At 38.4% G+C, this 21,651-nt stretch overlaps 1 protein-coding gene across 2 annotated transcripts in view; it reads left to right on the forward strand.

Moving 5' to 3' along the window:
* FSHR (follicle stimulating hormone receptor) overlaps positions 1-21,651 on the forward strand; it is a 243,982-nt gene that overhangs the window by 152,074 nt on the left and 70,257 nt on the right. For both annotated transcript variants that reach the window (XM_036752372.1, XM_036752371.1), the window contains exons 3-4: positions 4,723-4,797; positions 10,412-10,486. In XM_036752372.1, the coding sequence (XP_036608267.1) occupies positions 4,723-4,797; positions 10,412-10,486 (150 nt within the window). The remainder of the gene's footprint in view (positions 1-4,722; positions 4,798-10,411; positions 10,487-21,651) is intronic.

Genomic DNA, 21,651 nt, shown 5'->3' on the forward strand with positions numbered 1-21,651 from the left:
TTTTTTTCAATTATTGTGAAATGTAGAGTTCATGAAATAGCCACTCCCTGTGGAGATGCTCCTCTGGAGATAAAAGAAGAGGGACATAAAGCATAGAGAAGTCATCCAGAGGTTATTGGCCCTCAGATGAATCTTACAGCTCATCTTAGCCAAGGAGAGGACAATTAAGAATAACTATTAAGATTCATAGAAGAGGAATCTAAAGGGAGATCCCATGCTGAGAGCATTCTGAGAGAACCAGGCTTAGGAAGGAAGACTGGGAAGGTTTTTGTCATTGGTCTTTAGCCCCAGAGACCAATGCCAGTTCAGGGCAATGAATTAAAGAGGCTGTTTTTATATTGAAGACCCCTTGGTACAACAAGTCAGCCAGAGGAATTTGCATCAGGCCAACCAACCAGGAATAGATAGGATAGGTTAAAGAAAAAAGGGGAAAGAAAACCACAGTAAGACAGAAAGTGAGACAGAGAATATCAGAGAGCTTGTACCTTTCCACCTTCCAAAGAAGGATGAGGGAGGCACAAGGTTTGAAGCCTAAAGAGGAGGCAATTCATAAAGTTACACATAAAAGAGTCTGTCATCTTGGAAAGGGCAGTCCAAGGGGTAGACTCTCCAACTTCCCCACCCATGGGCTTAGGATAAGGATCCATAAGAAGGATCAGACTGGAATTGAAGGAGATAAGTATTTTCTCCAGGCTCCAGGTTCCCACAAGAAGAATTAATGGTAAAAAAACTAAAGGGGCAGAAAGAAAATGAGTCAGGGGAAAAGCTAGGAGAGAGCTTTGATCATCCTTTCCTAAGACCTGACCCAAAGCATCACAGAGTTCATTACTTTTGAAGTACAGGCAAATATATATATATATATATATATATACACACACACACATATATATATATATATACACATATGTGTGTATACATATATATACATATATGTATGTATACATACATATACAATATGTGTATATGTGTATGTATATTTACATATATGTGTATGTATACATATGTACGTATACACACATACTCAGTTTTGTATAGAAATCTATCTTACCCACTATGGAAATGGAAGGGGATGGAGATAAGAGAAAGGGAGGGGGGGATGATAAAAGGGAGAGTGGATTAAGGGAAGCAGTGGTTAGAAGCAAAATGGGCTTTTGAGGAGGGACAAGATAAAAAGAAAGAAAGATGATGAAACAAGAAAATGAGATGGGGGGGAAATATACAGTTATTAGTCATAACTGTAAATGTGAATGAGCTGGCCCATAAAATGGAAGCGAATAGCAGATTAGATTAGAAACCAAAATGCAACAATTTGTTGTTTAAAAGAGACATACTTGAAGCACATAGACACACAGAGAGTTAAAGGATTGGAACAGAATCTAATATGCTTCAGCTGCTTCAGGGATAGTCATAATCTGAGACAAAGCAAAAGCAAAAATAGACCTAATTAAAAGAGATAATTGGGAAAACTCTATTTTGCCATAGAGAATGAAGTAATATAAAAAAACTACAGCAAAATTTCTCTGGTAAGTCTCATTTCTCAAATATATAGACAATTGAGTCAAATTTATAAAAAAAAAAAGAGTCATTCCCCAGTTGATAAATAGTCAAAGGATATGAACAGGCAGTTTTCAGAAGAAGAAATCAAAACTATAGTCATATGAAAAAATGCTCTAAATCACTATTGATCAGAGAAATGCAAATTAAAACAACTCTGAGATACCACCTCATACCTAGCAGAAATGACAAATGTTGGAGGTGATGACGGAAAAGAGGTACACTAATGAATTGTTGGTGGAGTAGCAAACTTGTCCCACCATTCTGGAAAACAATTTGGAACTATGCCCAAAGGGCTACAAGGCTGTGCGTACCCGTCGATCCAACATTACTCCTACTAGGTCTGTATCTCAAAGAGATTAAAGAAAAAGAAAAAGGACCTATGTGTACAAAAACATTTACATCAGCTGTTTTGTGTTGGCAAAGAACTGGATATCAAGGGGGTGCTCACCAATTGGGGAACAGTTGAACAAGCTGTTACATATGATTGTGATGGAGTACTATAGTGCTTTAAGAATTGATGAGGGGAGGTTTTAGAAAAACACGACAAAACATGTATGAACTGATGCAAAGCGAAGCAAGAAGAATTGGAAGATCATTGTGCATCATAACAGCAATGTTGTAATTATGATCAGCTGAGAAATATTTGTGTATTCTGATCAATACAATAATCCAAACAATTCCAAAGAATTCATGATGAAAAATGCTACTCACAGCCAGAGAGAGACGATGAAGTCTGAGTGCAAATTAAAGTATAATTTTCTCACTTTATTTTTTTGTAATATGGCTAATATGAAAATATGTTTTATATAATTTCACATGTATAGTTGGTACTATACTGTTTGCCTTGTCAGTGGATGGGGGAGGTGTAGAAGGGAGGGAGAGAATTTGAAACTCAAAATGTAAAAAGAATGTTTAAAATAAATCAATAATACAGTTTTTGAAAGCACACAAAAAAGTACAAGCAATAATTTGCTAGAGGCTGTAGTGATATAGGAATAAGGATATAACACATACTATTTGAACTCATCCCTCTGAGATACCAGGGGCATTGTAGATGTGTAAAATGCATTGAGTAATAAGGATAAGAGACTATGTTGTCACTTAGGCCCTCGCCTTACCTTTGATGAACACCACCCAATATAAGAGGGCACTGGTGGGTATAATCCCATCTCCTGAGCCCTCTCTGAGGTTCTACCACAGATGCTATGACACTCCCCTTTGGTCAGCCCTTTGTGGGGAGTGTCTCAGAATTTTTTCCTGGGGTTGATGGGAAAAGGGAATGAGAGAAAGAAAACAAGTGTTTATTATTTACTATATACCAACCACTGTGCTAAGTACTTTACAAATATTTCATTTGCTCCTCCCAACAACCCCAGAAGGTAAATGCCTATGTTGTAATTGAACAAACTAAAGCAGACAGAAGCTAAGTGATTTGAACAGGGTCACACAGCTAGCAAGACCAGATTTGAAATAAGATTTTTCTGACTCTAGGCCCAGCACTCTGTCCACTGTACAATTTATCTTCTTGATGTGGGTTACCCAATCAGAAAATGACTAACAGGTCCCATTCTACTAGAAAAACTCTTCCCCCTTTGTTATGCCAGTTGCTTTGTTCAACATTGATTCATCTCTAATTCAAGGACGTATAGTTTATAATTGTAATCAGAATACTAGAAGCAAATAAAATAAATTACATCAATGAATGAACAAATGAAGCATTTATTAAGCATGTATTAGTGCAAAGCACTGTGCTAAACAATGGGGACACAAATAGGAAAAATAAGATAGACCCTACTCGCAAAGAGTTGACATTCCAATAGTAGAGATAACACAGGAGGTCTCAGCTAAAAGTCGGATGGAAAGGTCCCATTATCCTTTGGGTACAGTGGCAAAGTAGATGGTAATCCCTCTTCTATAAAATAATTTCCACTGGAAAAAATGGTATAGGTTTCTGATGTTGAACTTTTAATAGAGCTAAGGACCTTTTGGAAAGACTTTTCTTTGTTGAGCCTTCAGGAGCTATGGTTGCAGCACCTTCGGGAGCAGTTTCTAGGCTGTATCTCCACAGTAACTACTTCTCAAAATTGTTGAAGACACTAGATTGGTATTTACAAAGCTCTTGGGTTCAGGGTCTTAGGCTGTCTCCATCAAGATCTAAGGGAAGATAGTGATCAAGATGGTGGTGGTGGTTAGATGGCATGTGCTACCTCTTATCTCTCCTTGTTACTTCATCTAGGCTGGCTCACCTACCCTGTGAATATCAGGTAGTTGGCAGTTGCTGGGGATGGCTAGTGTCTTCTCCAAAGGAGTTGCTCCCCCAGATGTGAGGGCTAGGATAGAGGCAGAACCGCTGGTCTGGGAGGTGCTGCCATTCCTTCAATTCCTGTGCCTTTCTGCCTGTTGGTAAGAGTTGGTCAGGAATTGCTGGTCATGATGAGGAGGGCAGGCTCCAATCCCCACATTGATTTCTTCTCTTATCTACTTGTCTATTTAACTGTCCCCAATATTTCATAATAATGTCTTTAGTCCAGTTCAAATATTATCTTCTATGGCTTCCTCTCCCTTCACCCTGAAACAGATACCACAGTAATCCCTGCTTTCTTGTGTTGTTCATGCTCTTCCTTCTGCCTGAAATATCATCCCCATCTTTTATGTCCAAATCCTACTCACCCTTCAAAGCTCAGATCAAAAACACATCTCTAAAAAGTTGTCCATAATAGATTCCTCTGTGCTACAGAAAAGATTCCTGGCTTGAGAATTCTAAGCCTTGGACTCTAGGTCTGGCTCTGTTACTAAGCAGCTTTGTGATCTTCGATAGTTCACTTTACCTCTCTGGGTCTCAGTTTCCTAATTTATAAAAATATAGGGCCAGACTAGATACTAGCTAATATTCTTTCCATATCTAAGATTCGGTGATTCTTTGATCTTTCATTTGCTTATATACTGCTTAGAATTACTTTCTAATTGTGCCTCCCACACAATGAGGCATCGCGTTACTTCCATGTCTCATCTCTCTACCTGAACTGTAAGTTTCTTAGGGACAGGAACTACGTCTTTTATGCCTATGTATTCCTCCCAAAATACAAAGTACAGAGGTAGGTATCTAACAGATTTTTAATGAAGATTTATTAAATTTAACTTAATCAAGCGTCTTTTTGTCTGCAGAGAGATCTCTCAAAATGATGCTTTGGAAGTAATAGAAGCTGACGTGTTCTCCAACTTACCAAAGTTACATGAAATGTAAGTAAGAAGAATGGTGTCTACTTATTACTCTAAATAGTAAGGGCAATTTGTACATCTACTTGCTCTGCACCATTCCAATCTCCACTAGCTGCCCCCAACCCTCACACATTCTGCTAAATTAAAGGCTGGCTCACAGGTACTTCAAGAGAAGCAAAAGAGGAGTTGGCAAAGTGAGTTTTGTCATGTGCCAAAAGGTAACAAAAACATTATTTCAAGGAATACTGTATCATCTCATACTGCAGTACTAGTATTAATATTTGCCTAAAGACCACCATGAAAATAATCGAAGCAGTCAGCAGTGGAGAACCTGTGGCCTCAAGGCCACATGTGGCCTTCTATGTCCCTGAGTGCAGCCTTTGGACTGAATCCAAGTTTCACAAAACAAATTCTTTTATTAGGGGGATTTGTTCTGTGAAGTTTGGATGCAGTCAAAGGGCTGCATTGAGGACCTAGAGGGCCACATGTGGCCTCAAGGCCGTTGGTTCCCCACCATTGCAAGTCTAAACCGAGTTTGGTTGCAAGGATGAAGATACAGAGAAATTCTATGAAGAACTTGATGAAATCCCCCAAACTAAATCAAAGTACATTTTGATGCTTGATGACTTTAATTCAAAGGCAGAAAAAGTGAGAATGGGAGGAAAAACACTGTAAAATGAAGTTTGAAAAAAAGGGCTTGAGAAAAGAATTGGTATTTTCTGGTCATGGCAATTACCAAATAAAATTGCAAAAGAATAAAAAAGAAATAGATTAATTTTAATAAGCAGAAAAAGACCTGTTTCTGATGTGGGGGTAATCCATGAATCAGCTTTCTGTGTAGTCAGAACACTCACTTGTTAAGGCTAAGACCAGATTTGGTATAAAGCAAGAAAGAATAATAATGAGAAAAACATATTCCCTACAACCGAAACAATTCAATCCTAAACTATTTAATTGAATAACTGACAATTCAAAATAGTAAATGGACAATAGGAATGACGTAAGTACAAACTATAATGTTTTTATGAAGACATTTAACCAATGTAAATTAACTGCCCACAGCAACAAACAAGAGTCCAGATAGTATGCTAGTAAGCAATTATCTGGCTTAGTTGCCAAACAGACAGATGACTGCCAAATGCAATACCAGATTAGACTCTGAAATAGTTTGTAAAAATCTTACAAAGAATTCTGATGAATATGAACACCATCATTAAATAAGGCAGAGAGAAGCACTGGATGGTAAAAACCATCTTAAAGAAAACTTGGTAAGACATCCAACTAAGCATAGCCATTTCAAAGGTCATTAAGGACAAAAATTAAAAAGGACAACAAACAAAAGAAAAATGGAAAATATTTGTAAATATATCTATATGTGTGTATATATACATGTACATACATGTATATGTTATATGTATACATATATTATATATTTATAATAACGAACTTTTCTCCATCAGCAGGTAGTAGACTTGCACCAGCCATACTTAGACACTAACAGTCCATGAAGTGCTTACAAGGGGAGGTAAAAATGACAAAGATGGAAAAAGTCAAATTGAAACTAAGAGAGAGAGAGAGGCAATTGGTGCAGGAAGTAACATCACTTTAAAGGTGTTGAGGGGCTAATATTCAAAGTATTTCAAGGAAGGGAATCCACTAAAGTTGTGCGGGGGGAGCTCAGACATTAATATTTTTAAAAAAAGAGTGGAAGCAAAAATGAAACATAAATATCTACCTACCTAGATGTCTACTGTTCCATTTATACAAAATCTTCATGAGATTTATCTAGACATGAATGGAGGACATCTTTTTGAAGGAATAGAGAATTGACATTTGAGAGGGATGTTCAACAATGGATCACAACTTTACCATTTCATAGCTAAATTAAAGATATAGAGAATCAAAGACTCTGCTTAGCTTATTGTCTGTCTATTATGAAAAAGTGTTTGATTCAATAGAAAAAATTACTGCCTTACAGGCTCCTTTTTCAGTAAGATGTTTCCCATCTCTACATTAAAATCATTCAAGATTCCTTGGGGGATATAATAACAGAAACATCTCTGTGCAACAACTCTATGATCATAAATATTAGACTTTATACATGGATATATACATAGAAATATATGGTCATCAAATATGTTCATAACACATTTATAACAGAGGAGATCTAGAGCAAAGTTGAAAACAGATTCCCCATGGATGGCAAGGTCTTTCAGAAGCTTCTGTTCATGGATGAAATTGTTCTGCCTTAATCAAGCCCCAGAACACTGAAGCTCCTCATGGAAAAGATCTGCAATCACTCAAAAGATTTTAGCCTGACCATCCACACAGGAAAGATCAAGTAGATGAAGAATGTCTCTTCTTGTTGAAGAATACAACATGCATATAGATAGACAACATGTAGAGCTTGTCCATCAACATGCATATCTGCAGAAGACAGTACAGGTGAACAATGAGAGAAGTTCAGAGTTGCACAAGAGAAGAGTGGATTGGATTGCCTTTGATTCATTACAAAACTTCTTTAATGATACCAAATATCCCATGAAAGTAAAGAACCATCTTCTTGATACCCCAACATTGTACTGGTATTACTGAATGGTAATGAGACATGGAATATAATGATCACTGAAGAATTAAAAATGAATGTCACACAGAGGTGAATAGAGATGTACATGGTAGGTATGAGCAAGCTGCCTAACATGGTGCCTGGTACACAGTAGGTGCTAAATAAATGTTTGTTGATTGACTATTGAAATATAACTAAAAAGGAACTTTGAAGAGCAGGAGTAAAAGATGTCATCAGACAATTCTATGATAAGGAACAAAGATGGGGTGATTATGTGGTGAAAGGGTGATAGCAGCCACCATACTCCACTGGAATCCTCTCCTCAGAAAAAAAAAGTGAAGAGGAATAGAACACTTTATTTTATGCATAAAGTATGCCTAGGAGGAACCTGATTAAGGTTTAAAGAAGAGGTTTTTTCCCTTTTTTGCTTTTCTGGCATCAAAAATGTCTCCTTATACAAGAAGTAGACATCCCCAATAACACAACATTTCAAACTGTTCTGGTCCTGACAATTTCTCCCTGGTAGAGTAGGAAAGAAAAGGAAAAAGGAAGAGAATAAGAAGGGAAGAAAAATCAAGAAGATGGAGAGACAGGTACTGAGGGAGAGGTATTTCTGACAAAAACCAGCTAACTTTTTAAAAATTCCTCCTTTATATTTTACTTTGATTTGTCCCTGATTTAATCAGCATTGGAATTTCCAATTGGAGGTAGAGAACATAACCCATTTCTACTTTCATATCCTATGTGAGTCTTGCCTATGTCTTCCACAAATCCTTCTCAGAGGATCTACCCAAACTCCTCCAGGCCTTCTTCTAGGTGTTTTAATATTCTGAGGACAGAGTGGGCAGCACTTGGATTATTCTGTTATCTCTTGTTCTCTCTTTCTGGTCATTAATAATAATAACAACTGCTAATATTCACATAGGTCCTTCTATGTGCCAGGTTCTGTGCTAAGCACTTTACATATATTATCTCACTTGATTCTCACAACAACCCTGGGAGATAGGTACAATTATTACCCGCTTTTACAGATGAGGAAACTGTGGCAATCAAAGGTTAAGTGACTTGTCCAGAGTCACACAGCTAATTAGTGTCTGAAGTCAGCTTTGAATTCAGGTCTTTCTGACTGTAGGTCCCATGCTCTATGACATGGGCCACCTGTAGCTGCCTCTATGCTTATCCATGCTCTTGAGGACTTCTTTTGTACCACTTTTTGCATCCAAATCTGTGAGTATTCTGTTTTTGTCTTATTGTACTCACATGTTGCTCTTTGTGTCACTCCAATTTGAATTCTTCTGAGATTGTGATTTCAACCATATGGAATCACCAGAGGAAAATTGGTGATAAGTGATTTGTTGTTGTTCTAAGAGTGAGCAACATAAAATCAGTGAAAATACTTTTAGATTTCCCCAAATTCTGCCCAATCTACTCTCTTCCTCCTAGCCTATTCTGGGCTAAGTTTGTTGTTTACTTGCAGGGTCTGTCCCAGATATATATACTGATAAGCTAACTCAATGGGCTAGCCTTCCAACTAATTGTCATTCACTTAGTTTTTCCCGTGTGGATTTCTAGGCCAACATTTTTAAGTGTCCATGGATATCATTGAGAGGGACCTGTAGTGTTCTGGATCTGGCTGCTATCAGAATGTCATTGTCCACATACAGGAACACCTAGTTTTCCCTTATCAATCAGTTATGACCAAGACCCAGAATAGAAATGCAAACTAGGCAGTGTAATCTAAAGGGAAAATGCTTGTTCGATTCAATAAATTAAAAATAAATATATGTGGGGGGAAAAAAAGAAAAAAGAAAAACAATGGGCTAAAAGTCAAGAATCTATGATTTGTTTCCCTTTGTACTTGACCTTTGTCATTGTTCCTCTCCCCTCATTCCCTCTTTCCTTTCTCCAAATACTCTCAGGCTCTTTTCTCTTCTAAGGTTACGATCTCTCCCTTACTGCTAGTAGGTATATGACTCTAACAGGAAATGTGGACAGGAAACTAGAGAGGAGCTCATCCCACTGCTGACTCAGAGGAGCTTCCACCCTATCTAAGGTTCAGTGGGCTTGCCAATTACAGGAACCACTCTTTCATCTCCTAGTGCTGCCATCACCCCCGCTTCCCTCCGGGATAGCATGCCTGTTGTGCTTGAAATGATTAATTGCCTGGTCTGGGGTTCTGTGCAGCCACAGGTAATTGCAACATAAAAACTAATGAAACAAGGAGAAAGTAATTAACAGAATATCAGTGTAAATATACATTGATCCAGTGAGTAGGGGATATGACAATCGTTTTCTGTGGGGCGTTGGACATTTTCTCCTCTGAGCTGGTGATCAGGACAAAGACCAGGTTAACAAGGGAGTAAAAGCTGATGGGGTTTTTTATGAAAAAAAAAATAGCAGCCTCTGTCCAAGGTGAGTAGAAAATATTGTCTAATGGAGGTTTGTTGAGGGATTTTGTTGCTGAACAATTTCCAGGTTTAAAAATAAAAGGGCCAAGACTTTTATCCTCTGCTCTTCCCTTCCCCGCCATCTCTTCATTCTCTTTATTCTTTCTTTCTCAACATTTCTGTCTTCCTTTTCATTGTTCTCTTTTCCCTCTGTTCTCCCTTCCTTTCTTTCCACTCTCTCCCCTTCTCTCTCACCATCTCCCTCTTCTTCTTCACTCCTTCTTCCTTTGCCTGTTCTCTGGGGGTGAATATTATCAGCAAAGCTGGTGCTCTGGTTAGCACCTCTTACACACTCCTCCCCCAGCTCTGTCTTCTACGTCCTCTGTGGTTTGAGTCAGGTAGAATAGAGGCTGTAATTAGCTTATTTTACCTCCTTAGCACAAAGAGATAAATCATGGTCTCTATATAAACTGAGCACAATGCACTTCATAAAGAAATGCTTGTGAATAAAGGAATGAATGAATGAATGAGCAAATAAGCCATGTCTTACTGAGGCCACTTTAGCAACAAAAAGTTTGCAGTTTTCCAAGCTATCAGATAGCCTCAGAGTTTATTTTAAAAAATATGAAATGATGAAGAAATGATGAAGAAATTCTCTTCAATGTTCATTTCTCTTTGACAGAAGAATTGAAAAAGCCAACAACCTGGTGCTCATTGACCCTGAGGCCTTCTGGAATCTCCCAAGCCTCCGATACCTGTAAGACATTTTTACCTTATCCCCAACTCCCTCCCTATAACCAAGTCAGACCAGTCCAAGTCTAACAAGGACAGCAGCAGCCAACCTTGGTAACCCTGTACTCCACCCGGGTGGCCTACTTAGCAATGGGTTTTATTTAAGCTCTGCAGTTTAATGAGTAATTCCCTCTAATATGATTTCCTTTTACTTTCACTTGAAACAACAGTCATCATAATGAATGCCATTTGCATTAATGGGACTGTCACATGCGGCTCCACAGGGACTCTGCTATAATTTGGTGTTAATGAGATGCATCTTACAAGTCTTAGTCAGATAGATTCCAGTAGCTTTTACTATTCAACCTTGACCCCAAGAATTCTTTCTGCCTTATTCTGAAAGTATATAAATGTGTATGTATACATATATATATATATGTATACATACATATATGTACCCACATATACATATTTAATGCACTCACTGCATTTTATTTTCTTCAATAATAGCCCTGTATTTCAGGAAAGAGATGTATTAATGCATGTCCCACCCTGGCCCTGTTCCCATCAGCAAAGTCACTGTGCTTGCTCTCTCATCAAACTGCCTGCTCATTAGGTAAGAGCAAATTGGGGCACATTTATTCAGCTCCCAAGCTTCTGTCATCCTGAGTTGCAGTGCCTAGATATGAACATAAACCCTGGGCTAATACCAATCTTCACTCTTGAAACTGGGCCTGAGGGCATAAGTCTTAAAACAGAATTCAATCATTCTTTTGACTAGTATTAAGGTATAAAGTACTATATACACAGTGCATCACAGGAGTCATCTGGCATCTACAAGAAAAACAGGGTTAGCTAAGACCCTAATGTCTAGTAGGGAAATAAAAAAAGAAAAAAACATAAACTAGCTCCATCTTACCAGCAGCATGGTAGACATCTGCACCTGGATGTCTACCGCATATTTCAAAAAATAAATTTATTATCTTTCCCTAAAAACCTTATATTCCTACTCTAAGTTTTAGTATTTCTTATGAAGATACAATTATTCTTCCAACCAACTAGATTCACTACCTTAGAATCATTAATGTTGTTGTTTAGTCATGTTCAGTCATATCTGACTTTTCATGGACCCTTTGGGGTTTTCTTGGCAAAGATACTGGAGTGAGTAGTTGGTCATTACCTTCTCCAGCTCATTTGACAGATGAGGAAACTGGGGTAAATAGGGTTAAGTGATTTACCTAAGGTCATACAGCTAGTAAGCGTCTGAGGCCAGATTTGAACCTAGGTCTTCCTGACTCCAGCCCCAGAACTCTACCCACCATGCCACCTAGCTTCCCATACATTAATGATAACTTCCTATTTTTCCTTCATTTTGCCTGCCAATGGATTGTAATTTCTTTGAGGAAAGGTACTTTCTCATGTTGGTATTTATATTCCCATTGCCTAATACAGTGGCTAAAACATAGTAGGTGCTTGTTGATTACTGGTCTGATATAATGATTGATTTTATTAACTTTAGAATGCAATCTGCTTGAGGGTAAGACTACCTTCTTTGCTTTTTATGTATATAACCAATGCTTAGCACAGTGCCTAGAACACAGTAAGCATTTAATAAAAGTTTTATTTATCTGTGATAGATAAGTGCATTTTGAGAGGTGTGAAACTGAGTACATGGGGTGGGAGGAGATAGTGGGAAGCAGGTAGTTACCAATAGGGGAATCAGGGAAGGGAAAGATCATAGAGAAAGTCCTGTTTTAGAACATATATTTTAGCAGTGGTAAACAAACACCTTAGAGATTATCAGGTCTAAGCTCCCGTTTTTCTTCTTTGTTTTAAATGAGGAAAAGTGAGATCTAGAGAGGCAATGTGACTTATCCTGGGTCATTGGTAATTTGTAAAACTGCAACTTGAACTCAGGACTTCCAACTGCAAATCCATTGTTCATTCTACTATGTATTTATTTGATCATTAAATGCTGGTTGGGAATTCAACAGATGCAAAGAAGTAATGGGATAAGAAAGCTGAATTAAAGAATAAAACTCAGTGGTATGAAGGATGAATTGAAAAAATGATTAAAAACAGGAAGACCAGTGAGGGGCATCACGGTGCATCACAGGGTACCAAGGGAGGGTACCCTTGATATCCCTTAGTCTCAAAATAGTGTTTCATTTTTATATAAGACAGCTCAGCACCTATACGGCTAGTCCTTGTACAGGGTTTTCATTGGCACCATTTATTTGTTATTGCTATCTTTTTAATTAACAAAAATCCATATTCTTTCTTTCCCACCTTCCAACTTCCACTGAGTAAAACAAAAGAAAATAAAACAAAATCTTTGTAACAAATATTTATACTCAAGTAAAACAAATTCTTGCTTTGGCTATGTTCAAAAAAGATACATCTCTGTATGTACCCCCAATCCACTACTTCTCTGAGTAGCATGTTTCACCATATTAGAATCAAGGTTGGTCATTATAGTAATAAGTATTCTTAAATCTTTTCAGAGTTGTCTATACAATGTTATTTTTACTTGTATAAACTATTCTCCTGTGCTCCTATAAAATGAGCACATTTTACTCTGTATCAGTTCATACAAGTCTCCCCAGGCTTCTCTAAAACTATCCCCTGTGGTGTTTCTTACATCACAATAGTATCCCATTATATTCGTATACCATAATTTGTCCAGACATTCCCGAACTCATGGCTACCCCATTAGTTTCCAGTTCTGTGCTACTATAAAAACAGCTGCTATAAACATTTTGGGACATATGGCTCCTTTTCCTCTCCCTTTGATCTCGTTGGGGTATATACCTACTAGTGATATTTCTGGTTCCAAGCAAGCACTACCATTTCCCAAAACTTTACTAGATTCTCTACCACTCAGCACTCATTTGGTGTTATGGTTTGTAGGTTTGCCTCTTTCCTGTTCCCTCTCTTCTCTTCTCAGGCATCAGCACACCAATATTTTAGATTTTTTAAAGAAGTTTTCCTATAGAGAATTATGATAGAAACCTACTGGAGTGGGGAATTAGGCAATACAGATGGAAAGGGTAAAAGCTTCCTGTGTTACAAGGCTTTTTATGTTTTAATCTTGGTCCTGTATACCAACTACAAAACACTAGGACTACTTTTCTTAGATTATTTCCTGTCTGAGTTTTTATCTGGTCATCATCTTGATATTAACTTAGTTCCAATTATCTTGGCTGTGGACCACCAAAGTCAAGCTGCTATATCTTAGCCCTCCAGAGTCCGCTTCTCTATCCTTAAGTTCAGAGTATAAGAGCCTAGGTAAGTATCTTTGTTGTTGAAATTTCCCAAGCCAGGCACAACCATGGCACTTCTGACCCTAGACTGCTTACTTATAGGCCTCCCTCCCAGGGACAGATGACAAAGAATACATTGGATCATACAAAATTTCAGAAGCAGACAACACCATTGACACATTAGCATCCTCCCTACTATCACACAACTTTGTCACCACAAATAATTGGTCAGGATCATTTCAAAGAAACTAGTTAGGAGGCTATTATAGTAGTCCCACTAAGAGGTAATGGAGGCTTTAACTAGATTGGTAGCAATAAAAGTTGAAAAGTAGGGACGGTTGCCAGGAACATTCAGAAAAAAAATTCAATTCAATTTAAATCACTAAAGAGCTATTAATTACAATGTTTAGGGGTTGTATTAGGTGTCTGAATAAGAAAAGAAAATAGGTTCTTCACTCATTGAGTTTCCATTCTGCTGGAGGGTACACTATGGACCACAAATAAGCAAATACAAAATAATTTATGTTAGAGAATGTTAATACTTAGGAGGAGGAGGAACTGCCTTGTGTAGGTTGTACCTCAACTGAACCTTGAAGGAGACTAAGAATTTTTAAATGTCTCAGAAGCAAGAGAAGGTACATATGAGGCATCAGAATCAACCATCTCTTGTATTCCCTAAATGCCCTTATACAGTGCTATGAACATAGTGGGTACTTAATAAATACTTAATATCTGGTGCTTGTACTCTGTGTAATACCATAAACAACCATTATTAGTTGCATTACCTCATTGATTGACTAACAAAGGGAAAGGTCTGGAAAGCTGGCAACATAGGTCTTCCAGTGGTGATGGAGAAGGAAGCATGGGGGAGATTACTAGGTACTTTTGAGCTCTGCAGGTGGCTAAGGAATTTTTGGCTTGTCCAAGATGTTGTGACCAGTGCCCAAACTCCATACTTTTGCTAGGACACTGCACAAATAAATGATATGAAAGTGTCTCTTAAAAGATAACTGAAGGGAAACATGATAGCCCTGGGATTTAAGAGACCAGAATAAATCATCTTATAAATACTAGAGCTGGGTACACTGGGGCAATCTCAGCCGTTCCATTGTAGATGGGGACAATAGCCAAGTAGCTGCTTCCTGGTTCATGATGAGGTTACCTAGCAGTAGTGAAGGGATGGAGAAAAAGAGAAGGAAAAGTATGAGATGAAAGGGGCAAGAAGCCTTTGCAAAATTGGTCTTGCAATGGAAAGAGTAGCTAAATCTAATCTACTAAATTTTTAGGGGGTACCCAGTGCTGACAACATTGAAAGAAGACTCACACCCTTTTCCTACCCTTAGAGAGTCTGGGGAGGGACATACTGTAGCAAGCGGCTGAGACATGGTTGGAGCTCTAAAGAAGTGTTAACATCGAGGAAAAAGAGCTCGGTGGTGATAAAGTAATAAGTTTAGCTCTGGACAAGTTTAGCAGAATGGTGCAGTTGATGGTGTTTCTTTGATGTCCTCAACTTCTTTCTGTGTCATTCCCACTCCCCATTCTTCTAACGCCCTCCACCTTCATGTAGAATAATTATGCAACAGTAATAATATTATTACAAGTACTCACTCCTTCCTTCTACTAAACTCAGAATATGGTATTAATGGCTGTGGTCATTACCTCTTCCAAAGATATTTGCATAAATCCTATATCTGTGGAATGAAAGAACAGTTCCCTATTAAAGGCATTTCAAGCATCAGTAAGCCCACAGAAGTAGTTGGGGAGGCAAGGCAGGGAGAACTTTCCTCGTACCACTAAAAATCACAGACCATCTATAGCTCCAGAAATGAGGTGGTAAGTATCCCCAGGCCCTGAAAACTCCCTCCCCAGGCCTTGGCTTTTCTCTAGTCTTCCCTACGGTCATATTGCCATTGGATACCAGAGTCACCTATGGCAATCCTTTCAAATATTTTTCCAGGTGGCAAAATGCTGACGTTTAAATAGCTCCTAAATTTAAGGAACAATTATGAAAATGATAGTCAATTAAACTTTAATCTCCTCTTGCTCTGTCCCTGCTGAAGTAGTAAGTATCATTAGCCTCATATAATCAATAGCTAAGGTTTCACAAGTCCAGTCCTTTGGGATGATGTATTACTTCCTCGGAGACAAAGAAAAATACAAAGTAGACAAGGCAGAAGGGCAGTAGGGTAGGATCGGGCTTCTGGAATGCAGGATAAATGTTTATGATCCCAGTCCTATAACAGGAAATTACAGAACTTAAGGGCAAGGCAATATTTTATTTCAGTCTCCTAATTAGGGTGCACTTCTTTACTTAAAAATGTTGTGCCAGAATTCTCATCTCTGATTCCATTTCATGCCGATCATTTGATAGCTTAGAACTAAAGAAAGGCAGAAATCAGGGCTGTTCATCTACGCATTCCACAGATCACTGAGAAATCTGAAGTGCTTTTTCAAAACTCATGAATAAAGAAATGCGACAAACAGAAGGAACAAACATAAAAGGGTTCATCTGGGTGGGATTAAAAAAAATGTTGTGTTTACAGGTAACATTTCCTTCTTTACTGCTCTGCCTTACTCCAACAGACCTTTTGTGCAGAAAAGATTATCTATTGATCTGTAAATAAGGTTCACACAATATTCTCTTGCTTTTGCATCCCATAGCTACAATTCGCAGCCAGCTGGATTTTGCTCTTCTCCACTCAATAGATGGTATTTGCACCTTAGTAACCTTTTTGCAGATACAACCTGAGCATCCCCACCCACACCAATAACTAACTTCCAGTCCAGATGGCAGCTCTGAGACCTTCCCAGCACCATGCATTTTTTGATAATGGCAATGATTCCATCTGCCTTATTTGAGTGATGGCTCTGTGGTTGCTTGCTCTGTACTTCTGCGTGGGTGGGGGAGGCACATGTGTCTGCATGCGTGTTGGGGGAGGGACACACTCCTCTTGTATGAAGAGCCTAGTTAGAAATTTCCTCCTACCCCTCACTACTGCACTCTGCCTAAGACCTGCTTCTTTTGGTTCAGGGAACAAAGCTAACACCTAGAGCTTTCCCATACCAACAACAACAAAAAGTGAATGATTTGCTAAGCAGGGTTTCTCCTCTCTCCTTCTATTGTTTTTCATTGGGTAAGTTCCTGAAGTCATTTCGGATTCTTCATTTTGCACTCATAATTATTTCTTTGTTTTATGCCAGAGTCAGACAGGTAAGTAGCCATTCATTTATTTATTCATTTATTCATTCATTCATTCATTCATTGTCAACCATCCAGTTAAGCATACTAGGGAGTAAACTGCCTGATGACCTGCTTTCACCCCCAAACTAGTCAAGAAATTCATTTGAGCCAAAAGATTACATCGGTCTGATTGAACTTCATGAACAGATTTTTCCAGGTTTATTTTCAATCCCAGTTATACAGACAAATAGAATATCATAACTAAGAGGAATCTTAGCAATCACCAGGTGATCTAATTAGACTAGGGTCACCAGATTCCAGCAGAGCAGGAATGCAAAGAGTGCAAGGAGCGCTTTGTGGGCACAAAGGCAGATTCTCTTGCTGTGTCCTGCTTGGATCTGAATTGAGGTCCTGGTTGGCAGTTCTTGGGGGAGGAGGAGAGCTGCTGTGACAGAGCCTGGGGTGACGGTGGAGTAGAAGTAGCTCTGAAAACAGCAGTGCTTGGACCCTAAAGCTTGGCTACTCTACAAGCAGTCATTTCCTGACAAAAAGCTCAAGGCTCAAGCAGTTGTCTGGGAACATGAAGAGGTAGTAAAAACAAACTCAGACTCAAACTCAAACTCTAGATTCCTTTTTTGGTGACAAAGAAGATCAAATCATACAGCCAGAAGAAGTCAACAAAGTCAAAGAGCCTACATCAAAAGCTTCTAAGAAAGATATGAATTGGGCTCAGGCCATGGAATAGCTCAAATAGCATTTGGAAAAGCAAGTAAGAGAAGTAGAGGAAAAATTGGGAAGAGAAATGAGAGTGATGCAAGAAAACCACGAAAAACAAGTCAATGACTTGCTAAAGGAGACCCAAAAAATATTGAAGAAAATAACACCTTAAAGAAGAGACTAACCCAAATGGCAAAAGAGCTCCAAAAAGCCAATGAGGAGAAGAATGCCTTGAAAGGCAGAATTAGCCAAATGGAAAAGGAGGTCCAAAAGACCACTAAAGAAAATACCACCTTAAAAATTAATTTGGAGCAAGTGGAAGCTAGTGACTTTATGAGAAACCAAGATATTATAAAACAGAACCAAAGGAATGAAAAAATGGAAGATGATGTGAAATATCTCATTGGAAAAACCACTGACCTGGAGAATAGATCCAGGAGAGATAATTTAAAAATTATTGGACTACTTGAAAGCCATGATCAAAAAAGAGCCTAGATATCATCTTTCAAGAAATTATCAAGGAAAACTCTTGAACCAGAGGGTAAAATAGAAATTGAAAGAATCCACCAATAACTTCTTGCAAAAGATCCCAAAAAGAAAACTCCTAGGAACACTGTCTCCAAATTCCAGAGTTTCCAGGTCAAGGAGAAAATAATACAAGCGGCCAGAAAGAAACCATTTGAATATTGTGGAAACACAATCAGGACAACACAAGATCTAGCAGCTTCTACATTGAGGGACTGAAGAGCTTGGAATATGATATTCTGGAGGTCAAAGGAACTAGGATTAAAACCAAGAATCACCTACTCAGCAAAACTGAGTATCATGCTCCAAGACAAAATATGGATTTTCAATAAAATACAGGACTTTCAAGCTTTCTCAATGAAAAGACCAGAGCTGAATAGAAAATGTGACTTTCAAATACAAGAATCAAGAGAAGCATAAAAAGGTAAACAAGAAAGAAAATTCATACGAGACTTACTAAAGTTGAACTGTTATGTTTATATTCCTACATGGAAAGATGATGTGTGTAATTCATGAGAGTATTAGGGGAGTTCAAAGGAATATAGACAGAGGGCACAGGATAAGTTGAATATGAAGGGATGATGTCTAAAAAAATGAAATAAATTTAAGGGGTGAGAGAGGAATATATTGAGAGAGGGAGAAAGGGAGAGATAGAATGGGGTAGATTATCTCACATAAAATTGGCAAGAAAAAGCAGTTCTATTGGAAGGGAAGGGGAGCAGGTGAGGGGGAATGAGCCAATCTTACTCTCATCGGATTCAGCTTGAGGAAGGAATAACATACAGATCCAATTGGGTATCTTACCCCACAGGAAAGTAAGGGGAAGGGGATAAAAAGGGGGGATGATAGAAGGGAGGGCAGATAGGGGGAGGCAGTAATCAAAAGCAAACACATTTGAAAAGGAACAGGGTCAAGGGAGGGAGGAAATTGAATAAAGTGGGACAGGATAGGGTGGAAGGAAATATAGTTAGTCTTTCACAACATGAGCATTGTGGAAGTGTTTTTCATAAAGATACATGTGTGATCTATGTTGAATTGCTTGCCTTCCTAGGGAGGGTGGGTGGGAAGGGAAGAGGGGAGAGAATTTGGAATTCAAAGTTTTAAAAGCAGATGCTTTAAAAATTTTTTTTTAAATTTTTGCATGCAGCTGGGAAACAAGATACATAGGGAATGGGCATAGAAATCTATCCTGCCCTACAAGAAAGTAAGGGGAAAGAGGATGGGGGGAATGGGGAGAAAAAGGGGAGGGCTGACTGGGGAATGAAGCAATCAGAATATATGCCATCTTGGAATGGGGGGAGGGTAGAAATGGGGAGAAAATTTGTAACTCAAAATCTTGTGGAAATCAATGTTGAAAGCTAAAATATTAAATAAAATATATACTCAAAAATTAAAAAAAATTCTTGATATATGATATCTAGGCTCTTTTTTTATTCTAGTTTTCAGGTAATCCAATAATTCTTAAAGTATGTCTCCTCAATATGCTTTCCAGGTCAGTTGTTTTTCAAATAACATAATTCACATTTTCTTCTATTTTCTCATTCTTATGACTTTGTTTTATTGTTTCTTGAAGTCTCACATAATCATTAGCTTCCACTTGCCCAACTCTAATTATTAAGGAATTATTTTCTTCAGTGAGCTTTTATACCACTTTTTTCCATTTGGCCAATTTTGCTTTTAAAAAAGTATTTTTGTGTGGTTTTGTTTTGTTTTGTTTTTTTATTCAGTGAATTTCTGTGTCTCTTTTACCTTAAGCCAATTTTGTTTTTTAAGGTGATGTTATCTTCAGTATTTTCTGTGACTCTTTTTCTAAGGTATTAATTCTCTTTTCATAATTTTCTTGCATCATTCTCATTCTATTCCCAGTTTTTCCTCTACCACTCTTATCTCTTCCTTTAACTCTTTTGGGAATTCTTTCTTGTCTTGGGACCAATTAGCATTTCCTTTGAGACTTTGCTTGTAGCTATTTTCACACTGCTGTCTTCTTCTGAGTTTATGTCTTGGTCTTCCCTGACACCATAGTAGCTTGTTATGGTCAAGTATTTTTTTGTTGTTTGCTTATTTCTTTACTTTGAACTTTATCTTAAAGTTGGACTCTCCTCACCTGGGGGTGGTGAGACACTGTGCCAAGCTTCAGGTTTTTTTGTGCTGCAGTTTTCAGAGCTAGTTCTGGAGTCTGCAAATTGTGACTGCTTCCAAGGTAGTATTATCTTTAAATAGATGTGGTCACTGTTCTCCTGGTCTGCATTCTGGTCTTTACCTAGGAAGATCTCCTGTTTCCCCTTCAGCCACAAGAGGTAGTGCTCCTCTTAACCCTGGAACCATGAACAAGGCCTCTGCTCTCTTTGATCAAAAGCACTCCTCTCCATCCGGGAATTGCAACCCAGAACTACTTATGGGCAATAGAATTGCCTATCGGTGCCAGCCGTACCCAATGCCAGCAAAAGATCCCCTATAATCTCTTTCTGAATAGTTGTCCAACCCCCTTGCCATCTCTGGGCTGAGTTCCCAAAGTTCCTACTGCTGCTGCTGCTATTGGGCCACCTCCAAGGCCCACCACTAGTATTCTTGCCACACTCTGGACCTATGCCCAGCCAGGTTTTGCAGACCTCTCCTGTGAACCTCCAAAGTTGTCTTAGGCTGGAAAAATGTCTCCCTCTGACCTTTTGTTGGCTGTGCTGCTCCAAAATTTTGTTTGAGACATTTTTAAAGTTGTTTGAAGGGGAGTATTGGAAGAATTTAGCTGAGTCCTGACCTATACTGTGCCATCTTTGTTCTGATCATATACTACTAATAATCGTCACTCATATTCTCAATGTATTAGTTCAAATACTAGTCATGTCTTTTCTGGATTATTGTAATTGCCTCCTACCTGGCCTGCCTGCCTCCAGTCATTACAGAAAAGGCACAGAGTCAGGAGATAGAGTATTATGTGCAAGGGACCCCAAGAAGGCTTGTGTCTCTGGTTCATAGAGTATGAGTTTTAAGTGTAGGATGACTGGAAAGGTAGGAAAGGGCCAGATTGTGAAGAGTATTAGGAAACATCCACAGCCAGGTTCTTTGGGTGATGGGAGAGGCAAAGAGTAAAACTAGAGGTCTCTAAAAGTATCCATCCTAGAAAGGGTTAATTTAGGAAGATTAAGGCATAACAGCACATTGTGGAAAAATTGGCCACAACCCATTTTCATCTTATCATTTGGATGCCAATCAATTAAATAGTATTAAACTGAACTCAAAATTGAACCAGGCACTGAGATATACAGGGAAAAAAAACATTGTAAAAGGTAACAAATCATGTGGGTATGAACTCTAGTATAGGAATTCTGAATAAGAAGAGATCACTATGGTTAAATTTCATGGAAGAAAAAATACTGCATCTGACCTTGAAGGGTGGGATAGGGTACAGTTATGTAGTAGAGAAAAAAGGCATGCCATATAAATGAAGCAGATGAGTAAAGACCCAGGGGCCAGAAAGAAAACGGCCAGTATAGGACAGTGAGGATA

Source organism: Trichosurus vulpecula, chromosome 3 (genome assembly GCF_011100635.1).
Source record: "Trichosurus vulpecula isolate mTriVul1 chromosome 3, mTriVul1.pri, whole genome shotgun sequence".
Classification (NCBI taxonomy): Eukaryota; Metazoa; Chordata; class Mammalia; order Diprotodontia; family Phalangeridae; genus Trichosurus; species Trichosurus vulpecula.